Source organism: Peromyscus eremicus, chromosome 6, assembly GCF_949786415.1.
Source record: "Peromyscus eremicus chromosome 6, PerEre_H2_v1, whole genome shotgun sequence".
NCBI classification, from domain to species: Eukaryota; Metazoa; Chordata; class Mammalia; order Rodentia; family Cricetidae; genus Peromyscus; species Peromyscus eremicus.
Window position 1 is genome coordinate 70,323,766 of NC_081421.1, and position 12,102 is coordinate 70,335,867.

Consider the following 12,102-nt stretch of genomic DNA (forward strand, 5'->3'; position numbering starts at 1 on the left):
AAAGAACAAACAACCTTTTGGTTATTTTTATGGGGTAAAGTTGGGTGAGGGAGGGATGCATTTGACGTTAGACCACAATAACTAACATAGCACGCCAAGCCAGGCTTGATAAGTGAATGCAAGGCCACAGTGTTACAAATTCCGATTTTACTAAGTTTTTTGAGGGAAGCCACCTGAGGAGCACCAGGGTATCCTCATGCCCTGACCCTCACTCTCCACATTGCACAGCTTCAGACCCACGCATGCTCCCTGCAGAATGCTGCGGGCTTTTCTCCTCTCGTGCCTCCGTGGGAACTCCTTATAACTCCAGTACTGCCACAGGAGGAGTAAGGCAAGTGCTGGATGCAGAATAAACCGCCCTAGCAGCTCATCTGCTCACAGAATTGAAGGCCCAGGTATGGCCCACTGTGTCTCCTTCCTCAGTCTGCAGTGGCTCTAAGGTCAGGGCGCCATATGCTTCTCTGGTGCCTGCTTGTGAGCCAGGTAGAGGAAGAGTATGCTGGAGAGGGCGCTGACGAGGAAGATGACGTCGAACCAGCGGTGATAGAAGTTGAACTGAAGCTCCCCAAGGACTTCCGTGATTATGGTCCGGTACTCGGGGGGCATGCTCATTCGGATCAGCAGCACCGAGGAGACGAAGTACATGCCCTGCAAAGGGGAGCCAACTCACTCAGACGCCACTCTGAGTGTCTCCAGGGGCAGCTAGACTCATGTGTATACACACAAACATGTGCCCCCTCCTCCAAACATTTCTAAGCTGGGTGTGGTGCTGCACGCCTGAAATCCCAGCACTTGGGAAGTAGAAACAGATCAGGAGTTCAAGGCCACCCTTCCCTACATAGAAGAGGCCAGCATGGACTACGAGGCCTTGTCTCAAACAACAAAACCCCTCCCCAACAGAATCCCATTTTTGGCATCTTACAGTTGTAGACACAAAGGCAGATTATTAAACTTACCATTATCTGTGCTAAGAGCAGGACAATGACATTGGAGGACTTACTGCTGGATATGGCATAGAAGAACTGTGGAGAGAGGAGGAGAGGAACTCGGTGGTACAGATGGATCTTGTCATGAACGATACACTACACGATTAGCCTTTAATAGCATCTTTCATGGCACAAAAAGTATAGCAAGTTCAGACATTTAAATCCCTAGAGAGGGATTTAAAATAGAACAACCAGCCTCCCCGCCCCCAGGTGGTTGGTGGTGGTGTGTGACACAACAAAGTAACCCTGCTGTTAAATTCCACAAACTATGATGCCTTCGACATCACCACACAACACTAAACAGCAATTCTGGGCCACACCTGAGCTGTCAGGGGCTCCTGAACTCTTCCCAGATTGTGCTAGATGTCGGGAGTCCCTTCCTAATTTCTCTTCTCAGTGTTTCTTCCACCAGAGAGGATCCACTTTTCACCACCACGTGGTCTTGCTGAGTGTTCTTAATCTTCCTCACATGTGACAATCATTCCAACCTTGAATGTCTGCATGTTTTGTTTTTTTCTAAGTAGCTGCTGAATACCACGTGCCAAGTTTGGTCATAGACAGTATGACAGCTCAATGAACAGAATGGATCCCTTATCTCTATTACCTTTAGAATGATCTGTGGCGGTAGACGATGTCTTACCCACAATTTACAGAGAAGTTTAACAGTCTTTTCATTTTTCTGGATGTCCTCTGAGTTGTTCACGACTATTGTGTAGGATCTAATTCAGAAGTCATGTGATTAAATAAGGCCTTTTAAACACTGTGATGCAACATACCTTGGTAAGAGTGATCAGCAGTCCTCTGATGGATGTGACAATGATTATTCCAACCAGAATGAAAGAAATATGTTGAGACCAGAACTTCACCTGCCATCAGAACAGGAAGAACAGGCCATTACATTTCCAGGCAGAGTGGAGAGCTAATGTGATTTCTGATGACTTCTGTGACCATGAGAAGGAATTCCATTAGGTTCTCCCTGATCAGTTTTGAAATAGATACCTATGGGAAGACTGCATTGGATCCCTTATTTAGCAGACTTAAGTCTTAAGGGTCAAAGGAAGCAGTACAGAAAAGTGAGGGGAAAAAAACCAAACACTAATGAGAAAGCCCACAGCTGATGAGATGGTCCCACTGTGAGAAACCCCACAGCTGATGAGATGGTCCCACCGTGAGAAAACCCACAGCTGATGAGATGGTCCCACTGTGAGAAACCCCACAGCTGATGAGATGGTCCCACCGTGAGAAACCCCACAGCTGATGAGATGGTCCCACTGTGAGGAAACCCACAGCTGATGGGATGGTACCACTGTGAGGAAACCCACAGCTGATGGGATGGTACCACTGTGAGGAGTGCAGAATGAGGGACTAAGATGAACTCAGTGCACCCTGATTGTTTTCAATGCTGTGGACGAGGGAATGCTAATCACATGCTTCCAAGAGTAAAGGCCAAGGACGTTACGGTATGACAACATGGGTATTAGTGAAGTTCACTTGAACCACACAATGGAGCTCTTTTCTCCAGTACTGCTTGACAGGGAGAAGCAGTTTTGGGAACCTGTGCTTGACTCTGTTCTCAGGGACGTGATGCTGAGGCCGTACCAACATCTAAAACGCTTGTTATTTATTCAGAAGCATGAACATGGAGGAAGGAGATGAATCAGGCTGGAACAGATAAAAGTGAGCAGCCTCAGAGCGTTCACTTCTAAAAGTGAAAACATTTGTTTTTGAGACAGGATTTCACTGTGTAGCCCTGCCTAGCCAGCTTGCTCTATAGTCTAGGCTGGCCTTGAATTCAGAGATTTTCCTACCTCTGCCTCCTGAGTGCCACTGCTCCTAGCAAGCCCAGAAAGTCAAGTGATATTTAAATGAGAAAAACCACACAGGCATCAATAATAAAGTACATGGACCACTGGAATTCCACATGACCTGAAGAAAGATGCCTTGATCCATCACATGCAGAAAGAACACACTGCTGACCTATCATGAAGAATGTGTCCTTTAGTGGTTGGGGAGATGGCTCAGTGGTAAGAATGCCTGCTGTAAAAGCAGCAGGACTTGAGCTGAAATTGCAAGCACCCATGTAAAAGCTGGGCATGGCTATGTGTGCCTGTAACAGCAGCACTGGGAGCTAGGGACAGGCAGACTCTGTGTAGCTGAAACGTCAAGTCCCAAGTTCAGCGAGAGACCCTTACTAAGAATAAGGTGAAGGGAGGAATATCCACAGCACCCTCCTCTGCCTCCACGGTGAGGACTGTGAACTGGAGGCCAACCTGGGCTATTCAGTGGGAACAAAAGCATCCCCGGCGTTGCTCCTGAGGGCCCGCACCTCAGTTTGCTTGCGCATTTTATCTAGCTGCCCCTGAGATGGGAGACAGAGACCGAGGGTGACAAAGACCCTCATCTAGGCTCAGAGGAAGCTTGACAGTCCACCAAGGACAAAGAAATGTGACACCAGTGTTACTACCAAGGTGTTCGTTCATCAGCCTGAACAACGTCATCTGAAAAACACCTTATACTAGGAATAACCACTGAACTTGAGATAAGGCTTGTTTATGCCTGGTTTTATGAAATAGGGAGAAATGATTAAAAAACAAACCCCAATTTTGTGCATAGGTGACAATCCAACTTCATTCCAAGGCCCACCTTACTCGACTGACAAAGGTGTTTCTTATAGGGGAACCACTTCAGCTCTATTTCAGAACACTCATTAGTTGTTAATTTCCTACCAGGAGATCAAAGGTGAGTTGTGACTTTGAAGAGCTCACTGAGTATCACAGAGGAAGATCTGAATACTTGGTGGAAAGACACTGGCCAGTGGTGGCTGGCTGTGGATATGCTGTGGGCTGGCCGAGGACAGGCCGAGGAGGGCCCGTAGCAGCAGGTAGCATCCAGTCACTGCATATGGCTTTACCATAAGAAAGCTAACCCTGACCGTTTACAGACGGGCCACAGGAGCTGTCAGCACATGGAGGACAATGGCCCTGAAGTTCAGGGTTAAACCCGAGGGTCGGGCTGTGGCCGACTGTCCTGAAGGAAGCAAACAAGGAGTGGGGTGGCTCTTACATCAAACTGGATCCCCAGGTAATTCACAGTGATCTCAATGCCTCTGGTGACAGGGTCAGTCTTCCCAACTCGATCAAGAACAATATTGATGGTCGCCTGCAGAGATGGAGCTTTGTGTTAGGACACCTTTTATCACTGTCTCAAAGAGTGACACATATCCCCAATGGCTCGGGGACAAAGGCACCTGCCATCAAGGCTGACCACTCAGATTTGATCCCTGGGATTCACATGGTGGAAGGCAAGAACTGACCCCTGCAAGTTGTCCCCTGACCACCACACATGCCACATGTCACATGTACCTGGGCGCGCGCGCGCGCACACACACACACACACACACACACACACACACACACACGTAATTTAAAAGTTTTTAATAAAATAATGATTCCACATGAATTAATGAACATATCTTACAGGTTGATGTTTTCTACAATACATTTTAATTCTACTTCCAATCTAGAACGTGAATAGGACATCTATTTTGTCCATTCACACACAGGCAAATGAGTTTCTATCCCATATTTATTTCTGTAAAGAGTCAAGGGCATAAAGTGTATGTGCACTATATTTCTGAGGTCAGAAAGCTAGCATTCTGGTAGGAAGTTAGAGTACGAACCAAGAAGAGCCAGGGTCATTTCCTGTGTGACTAAGTGCTCTAAGAGCATTGACCAAAGGACACAGCTTGAGCTGTTGAGCTAAGGAGAGAGAGCGCATGGAATGAAAGACACAACTCAGCCCAGTGGTGGCAGCCTAAAAGACAGGAGGGGAGAAGAGGTCTGACCAACGCCAACGCCAACAGCCGCGCAGGAGCTTCAAATCTAGCCGTCATCAACAACACTAAATGTAGAGAGTAAACCACGGTCAGCAAACCCAGCCTCTGTAGTGTGACGGCAGCCTTGACAATAAAGGAATGGCTTGGCTCTATGCCAACGAAACCTTCTGTATAAAGGCAAAGTGGGGCTGGTTTGCCTGTGGACCACAGACTGTCCATCTCTGCTTTAAACCCACCACTGAAGTGGCAGACTGTCAACTGAATTAAAAAAAATCAAAACCTGACCACGGTCTATGCTGTTCACAAGAAACTCACTTTAAATATGCAGATACAGAAGGGCAAAAGTAAGAGGATGGGAAAGACACTGCAGCAGCACCGGGTCTGTTAACATCACGTAAGGCCTCACTCCCCAGCAGAGACACTGCCAGTGCGGTGGTGGACGGGCCATTTTACAATCACAAAGAATATATACTGATTCTAAACGTTTTCTAGCCGATAAAAAGCTTCAGAATGTTACAGTAAACCCCGTTACTTCATACATTAACTAAAAGGTAAGAACATTAAAAAGTAACACATCTACATCTCAAAATGTCTTCAAGAGAAGAACTGACATGAACACAAGGTGATGGCTCCTTACCCTGAACTGATCGTTGCTCAACGCACACACAATCAAAGCATCACACTGCATCCCCCACAGTCTGCAAGTATGTGTCAATCAAAAGAACCTTCAAAAGGCATGGGAGCTGACTGTGGTGACACACGCCTGTAATCTCAGCACTTGGAAGGCAGAGGCAGGTGAGTGAGTCTCTGGGTTCAAGGCCAGCCTGGTCTATATAGTGAGTTCCAGTTCAGCCAAGGCTACACTGTGAGACCCTCTCTCAGAACAAAATCCAGTAAGTGTGGGTCAAAAAATATACAACAACAAAGCCTCAAAATAGATGAAGAAGGGAGTTGGAGAGAGCTCAGAGGTGAGGAGACCTTGCTGCTCTTGTGGAGAAGCTAAGTGTGGTCCCCAGCACCTACATCAAGTGCCTCACAATCACCTGTAACTCCAGCTCCACAGGAGTCCAATGTCCCCCGGCACCACAGGCACCTACACACACACACACACACACACGCCTATAAAAACAGAGCTTAAAAATACAATAAGCAAATACTGATAGAAAAAAGAAAAATGCCTAAATCTAAAGGACTTGGATTTTTTCTCTTAATAATTGATAAGAAGCCAGGAGCTGGAGGGATGGCTTAGCAGTTGAGAGCACTTACTGTCTTGCAGAGGACCTAAGTTCTGCTCCCAGCACCCATCAGGCAGCTCACAACCTCCTACGACTCCAGTTTATGGATCCATCCCTCTTCCGGCCTCCATGGGCACCAGGCATGCTTGTAGTGCACAGACATACATGCAGGCCAAATACTCACACACATAAACAAACAAAAACAATAACCCAGAAATTGGTAGGACTATAGAAAACCTTAATAATATCACGGATGAACATTTATGGAACATACTAGGCAAGAAGAGTAGAGTACACCTTCTATTCAAGGGCATGCTTAACATTCACTATACTGAGCTTAGGTGACTTATAAAACATATGTTCTTTTTATTTTTTTATTATTTATTATTTTTTTAATGATTTATTTATTTTTATTTTATGTGCATTAGTGTTTTTTTTTTTTCTTTCTAATGCCGAATGCTGTTTATTGAAGGAGGGAGGAGGTCTTAAATACAGGTTTACAGCACAATGGGAGAACCCCGGGGGGCAGAAGTTCGCTACTGAAAACATATGTTCTTGTACATGGAATCAAATTAGGAATCAACCGGACAATGATATTTGAAAGATTTCCAGATTTTTTTTTTTTTTTTTTGGAGACAGGGTCTCAAGTAGCTCAGGCTAGTCTAGAGCTCACTATGTAGCTGAGGATAACCATGAACTTCTTTCTGATCTTCCACACCTGGATTACACAATGCTGTGACTTGAACCTAGGGCTTCAAGCATTCTAGGAAAACACTCTACCAAATGAGCTACATTTCTAACCCCCAGATATTTTATTACACACTTATAACTACACTGAGATAGGAAAGAAATCAAGAGAAAAATCAGAAAGCACTTGGAACTGAAAGATATACATCGAGGAACGAACGCAGTTACAATGGCACTTAAGACATGTATAGCAAGAACAACTTTCTAGAAAAGTCTCCAATCAAAGACCATAGTTTTCACTGTAAGAGCTGACTCCAAACACGCAGAAGGGAATAAAGAAGGGCTACACACACACCAGTGAAATAGGAAGCAGAAAAAGTTAATGAACCCCCACTTGGTTTTCTGAAAAGTTCAATGAAGATCAACAAAACTCTGTGGATCCAACAAGGAAAAAGAAAGGAAAGCTACAGGTTACCACTGTCAAGAACGAGAGAGCCTGAGCCTCGCAGCCACCAGGAGGGCTACGACAGAGATGATGCCAGCGAGACGGCTCAGCTGTAAAACCCTTGGCTGTACAAGCCTGACCATCTGAGCTCCGACCCTAGAACCCACAGAAAAAGCTGGGTATGGTGGTGCACAACTGCAACCCCAACACTCCTCCTGCAGGACGGGAGCAGAGATGAACGGCCCCAGAGTGCGCAGGATGCCTGGATACACACGTCACCAGAAACAAGAGACTGTCCCAGAACGAGGGAACAGACTCACAAAAGCTGTCCTCCGCACTGGGTACATGCATCGGTGAGAAACGCAGAGTCACCGATATTTGTCGATGTCGCATTAAGGAAAGACGCCAAAGCACTTGTCCTTGGAGTAATTTAAGCTGGAGAGAGCCCGAGTGTGAATTCTCCACTTCACTGCCCGTGCCTTCCATCTCTCCGTAGGTTATCATTTCCGATCTGCCTGCAATCTGTTGTGTGAGTCTGAATTTGTACTGCCTGTCTGCTGTCTAATGTGTCCCTAACAAAGGGCTGTGCTCTGTATTTACTGAACAGCACAGAAAACATCACATGGGGAAGGAGTCAGGGACACTCTACGGAAACTTTAACTGAGTTGTATGAAGGATTTTTTGCTCCAACGACCCCGCTGGACACAAACACACCAATGCTGTCTAGCAGTATCAGTACGCTGCTTCCAACATGCATGGTGGATATTCATTTCAGAAGGTTGCTTTTTGCCTCTCTGTTGCTTTCAGCAAATGATGATCATGCCACATAAAACACACATGCACTGCTCTCCGAGTCAGGGGCATGGAAGAGCACATGACCTAAGATCACAGCCATGCATTAGCTTAGTCTGTAAAAGTTGGGAAACCCAAGGCAGGTAAGGGTAGCTGCCACATTGTCCTCTTAAAAGCTGGTCAAACAATCGGTAGGTTAGCAGTTTTAAGGACCTCAAGGTCTATCATTAAATGTCTGTGAGGTCCAGAGCAAGTTCCAGTCTCTTAGAACATAAGGGACATTTTCACAACATTATACTACCGCAGTCCGTCCTTCTTCACGTGGCTTCAGTACATGTATGTACACACACACACACACACACACACACACACACACACACACACAAAGGGGGGGAGAGAAAGAGGGAGGGAGACAGAGAGAGAGGGAAGGAGGGAGGGAGGAGAGGAGAGGAGAGGAGAGGAGAGAGAGAGAGAGAGAAAGAGAGACAGGGGAGAGAGGACAGAGGGGGAGTACAAGCGTTTAGAGAAGCCAAGCCAGACTCGTCATGTGCTGCTGGCAGGACGTAACCTGGTGTTACCGCTCAGATAAACTGTCCGGTAGGTCTGCAGAAGGTTGACACACCATTAACATATGACACAGCGACACTTTTAGGCACGTGTGAGAGAAATCAAAGCATGTTCACTGAAAAACTTACACGTGGATGTTCACAACTGCATTAGTGATAAGGGTCTACAGCGGACACATGCCAAATGCTCATCATCCAATAAGTGATAAAGTAAACGTGGTACCACCCTTGCAGACCAGCACCACTCAGCCAGTGAGAGGATGAGGGTGGTACAGAGCGGATGGACCTTAGAAGCGTCCTGCTAAATCCAAGCCTTAACTGGGTATCCGGCCGTCAAACAGCAGCACAGGGAAGCCCAGACACAAGTGCTTGCCTGACCCTGGAGCACAGGATATGCTGGTAACTGCTGGTGAAGTCGGGATTTCTTTGGGTTTAATAAAAATGCTCGGTACTTGACTGAGGTAAGGGTTTGATAAAAATGTTGATAACACCAACAACTACTGGGTTACACTTGCTTCTCAGGCCTGACAACCCGTGCTCAATCCCCAGACCCACACCAGGTGGGAGGGAGAACAGCCTCCAAAGCTGCCCTCTGACCTCCACAGGGCACCTGGGCGTACAACCCTTTAGTAATGAAGTTGAAAAGTGAAGCATGCGTCTGTCTGGCACATCAGTCAGATGCCCCACACTGAAGTGTTCGCCCAAGAGAAGAGAGCATAGGTCCACACACAGACTTGTGCGTGTGTGTTCACGGCACCACATGCAACATCTCCAAACTGGAAACAACCAAATATCCACGACTGGTGAATGATTTGCAAAGGGTGGCCCAGCCACACCAGAATCCTACTCAGCAGTAAGAAGGAACACACAGTAACACGGACATACTTCCACAATCATGCTGAAGACAGAAAAGAAGACAAACAAAGGCAAGGCAGAGAAAGTATGCACATTGTCCGACGACATTCACATACACATCCTGAAAACATAAACTAATGACAAGCGCCGCCTCAGGACTGGAGATGTGAGGGAGGCAGTCTAAGGGGTGCACGGAAATTTGGCCATGATGGGTTTTCTCTCTCTGAACTGAGTAACAACAGCTGTGGCACAACTGTGCATTTAAAACACATGCAGCTTAGTACACATCAGTGACACCTGAAGGCAGCTGCTGAACAGGAGACGCGCCCCCTAGAGGCTGCAGCTCAGCACAGACGGAACACAGCACCTCCGTTCATTCTCACGGGAGGAATCGTGTTTTACGACGTCACGTGAGTGCCACTGACATTAGCACCACTGATCCAAAGCCCCCACTCATCGACACTGGTCAAAATTAGCCAACGAGCTGACAAAGCTGCTCTTTGTGCAAACAGCTCCAGCGGGAAACTGACCAACTGGAACATCCAATCAGCCCTTTTCCTACAACCACAGGACACGCATGGACACCACAGCCGAGTCAAAAGCAGAGACATAAATCCACGATGGAGAAATCAGATCACTGAGGGACAAGCAGAGTGTGAGGGCAGAAAACAAGTATGACCCACAGAAGCACAGTGTAGAACTGATTCTGGACGAAAGTTTGAGGATGCACATTGTCAAAAACAGCAAGTGGTTCTATTTTGAGTTGAAAGTTGGAGCGGAGTTGAAACAGTCGGGTGCTCACAGGCGTTATGGAAAAACAAGAACTTACCCCCCCCCCCTTCTAAGTCCCCCAAAGGAGAGGGAGAAGAAGAGATGCTCTCTGCTGACTCCAGATGTGCAGGCGAGCTCAAGGTCATCAGTCAGTCAAGCCCATCCATCTAATGTCTGCCACTCCCGGAAAAAGCCACTGAACTCTGACCATTAAAAACCCGGCTGCTGAGATGGTTCAAGGGGAACGTGTCTGCCATTCACAAGTCTGAGGAGTGTGAGCCCAGGCCCCCTTCCCCACCCAAGCTGGACATGACAGCCTGAACCTATAAGCCTTGCATTCCTCTGTCAAGACAGCAGGTGGATCGGAACTGCCTGAAGCTCGTGGGCCAGCTAGCCGGAGGACTCAGCTGGTAACGAGAGACTGCCCCAGCAAAGCGGAAGGAGAGAACTAACTCCCCAGGGCTGTCCTTTGGCCTTTACATGTGAACCCCCACTCACACATAAACTTGTTATTACTAGTAAACACTAACAAACAACAATAATAGAAAAATACATAGCAAATATCAATTCAACAACAACAACAATAATAAACAAAAAATCCTGTAACATACGTACCATGAAAATTTTCCAGACACAGTAAATAGAGAAAAAGTAACCCAGGAAATTGAAATACTTCCCCTTGAAAGTTTTGGAGTATTCAATTCTTTCCTAAAGAAAACCAAACACAAAACATGGTTTTTAGCAAAAGGCCAACATTTTCAACAGAAGCATTCCCCTGCCTACGACTCACTGTTGAGGCAACCTGTGCTGAGCGCTGACTCTCAGCCAGAGACAAGACAGTCTATTCCCATGAGCGCCCTAATCTCCACAACCCTCATGAGGTATGTTCTAGAACCTTCATCTTAGAGATGAGAAACTGAGTCTTAGAGGTTAACAACTTGTTCAGGTGGTGACTGGGTCAGTCCTGTCTCCAAAGCACATGCTGGTAACGCTCTACCCTTTATAACCACCCTGGAAGTTGCCCTCAGGAAAGGCGAGGGTCGTTTGCAGCCTTAGGTTTGTGTATTTCAATCATACTGCATTTCAGGTGTGCCTTGGGAAGTTACCAGTAAGATAGGGACCTATTACTCTTGTGATGGGGTTAAGTAAGAAGAACTAGGCAGTAAGAACTAGGGGTGACCATCGTTATCCTCGGCCAGAAGTAGGAAGTGGATGCACCAGCCTCCTGGGTGTTGGGGTCTCCTATCCCTCCAATTCTCTTGTAGAGAGGGTTCCGGGAATGATTTTACAGTCACAGGAGAGATTCCCTAAATATAAGCCACTCAGCTTACACAGGAGCACTGCCTGGTCACAGAGGACTCTGACAAGCCAGGAGGTCTTATCCTCTCTTCAACCGTGGTAAAACCATAGCTGTCTCCTTGCTCTGTACCTTAGTAGCATACAGATCAGCTGTTTCCAGAAAAAGCTGCCTGCTTAGTTCTTCCAAAGCATCTACTTCCTGTTGAATAACAGTCAGATCTGGCAGAAAGCGGGCATCAAGGTTTAAATCACAGAGAAATTTCAGAAGACAGCAGGAAGAAAAACTTGCTCAGCCCTTCTATGGGGCAGATGCTGGGAACTGCCTGTATCCTCAATTTCCCACCTCAGCCAGTAGGCTTCCAGGTAGTGCTCCGGCCTGACAGGGGTGAAGGGCCACCCCATAGACTGGTTTCTCAGACAGATGCCTTCCTGTGCTTGGTTTTTACTTTTTATCTGTCAAATTCAATCTCCGGGGCTTCAAATGGCATATAGTACCAAGGCCTACAATACTGCCGCTCCATGCCAGTGGAGTAATCTGTGCTGGGAATGCAGAGCACAGTGGTCACCGAGTCTCCAGGTTTTAGCACCTCCTTCAGTTCTTCCAGATGCTCTCCCACATCCCCACAAGACA

General features: G+C 46.8%; 1 protein-coding gene across 1 annotated transcript in view; it reads right to left on the reverse strand.

The window, feature by feature from the left end:
- Nucleotides 1–129: 129 nt before the first annotated feature.
- The window catches only part of Gpr89a (G protein-coupled receptor 89A), a 42,312-nt gene continuing 30,339 nt past the window's right edge, over nucleotides 130–12,102 (reverse strand). Inside the window, exons 9-14 of the mRNA XM_059265924.1 lie at nucleotides 11,602–11,690; nucleotides 10,788–10,880; nucleotides 4,050–4,145; nucleotides 1,763–1,852; nucleotides 957–1,022; nucleotides 130–648 (exon numbers count right to left, since the gene is read on the reverse strand). Of these exons, the coding sequence (XP_059121907.1) occupies nucleotides 442–648; nucleotides 957–1,022; nucleotides 1,763–1,852; nucleotides 4,050–4,145; nucleotides 10,788–10,880; nucleotides 11,602–11,690 (641 nt within the window). The 3' untranslated portion in view covers nucleotides 130–441. The remainder of the gene's footprint in view (nucleotides 649–956; nucleotides 1,023–1,762; nucleotides 1,853–4,049; nucleotides 4,146–10,787; nucleotides 10,881–11,601; nucleotides 11,691–12,102) is intronic.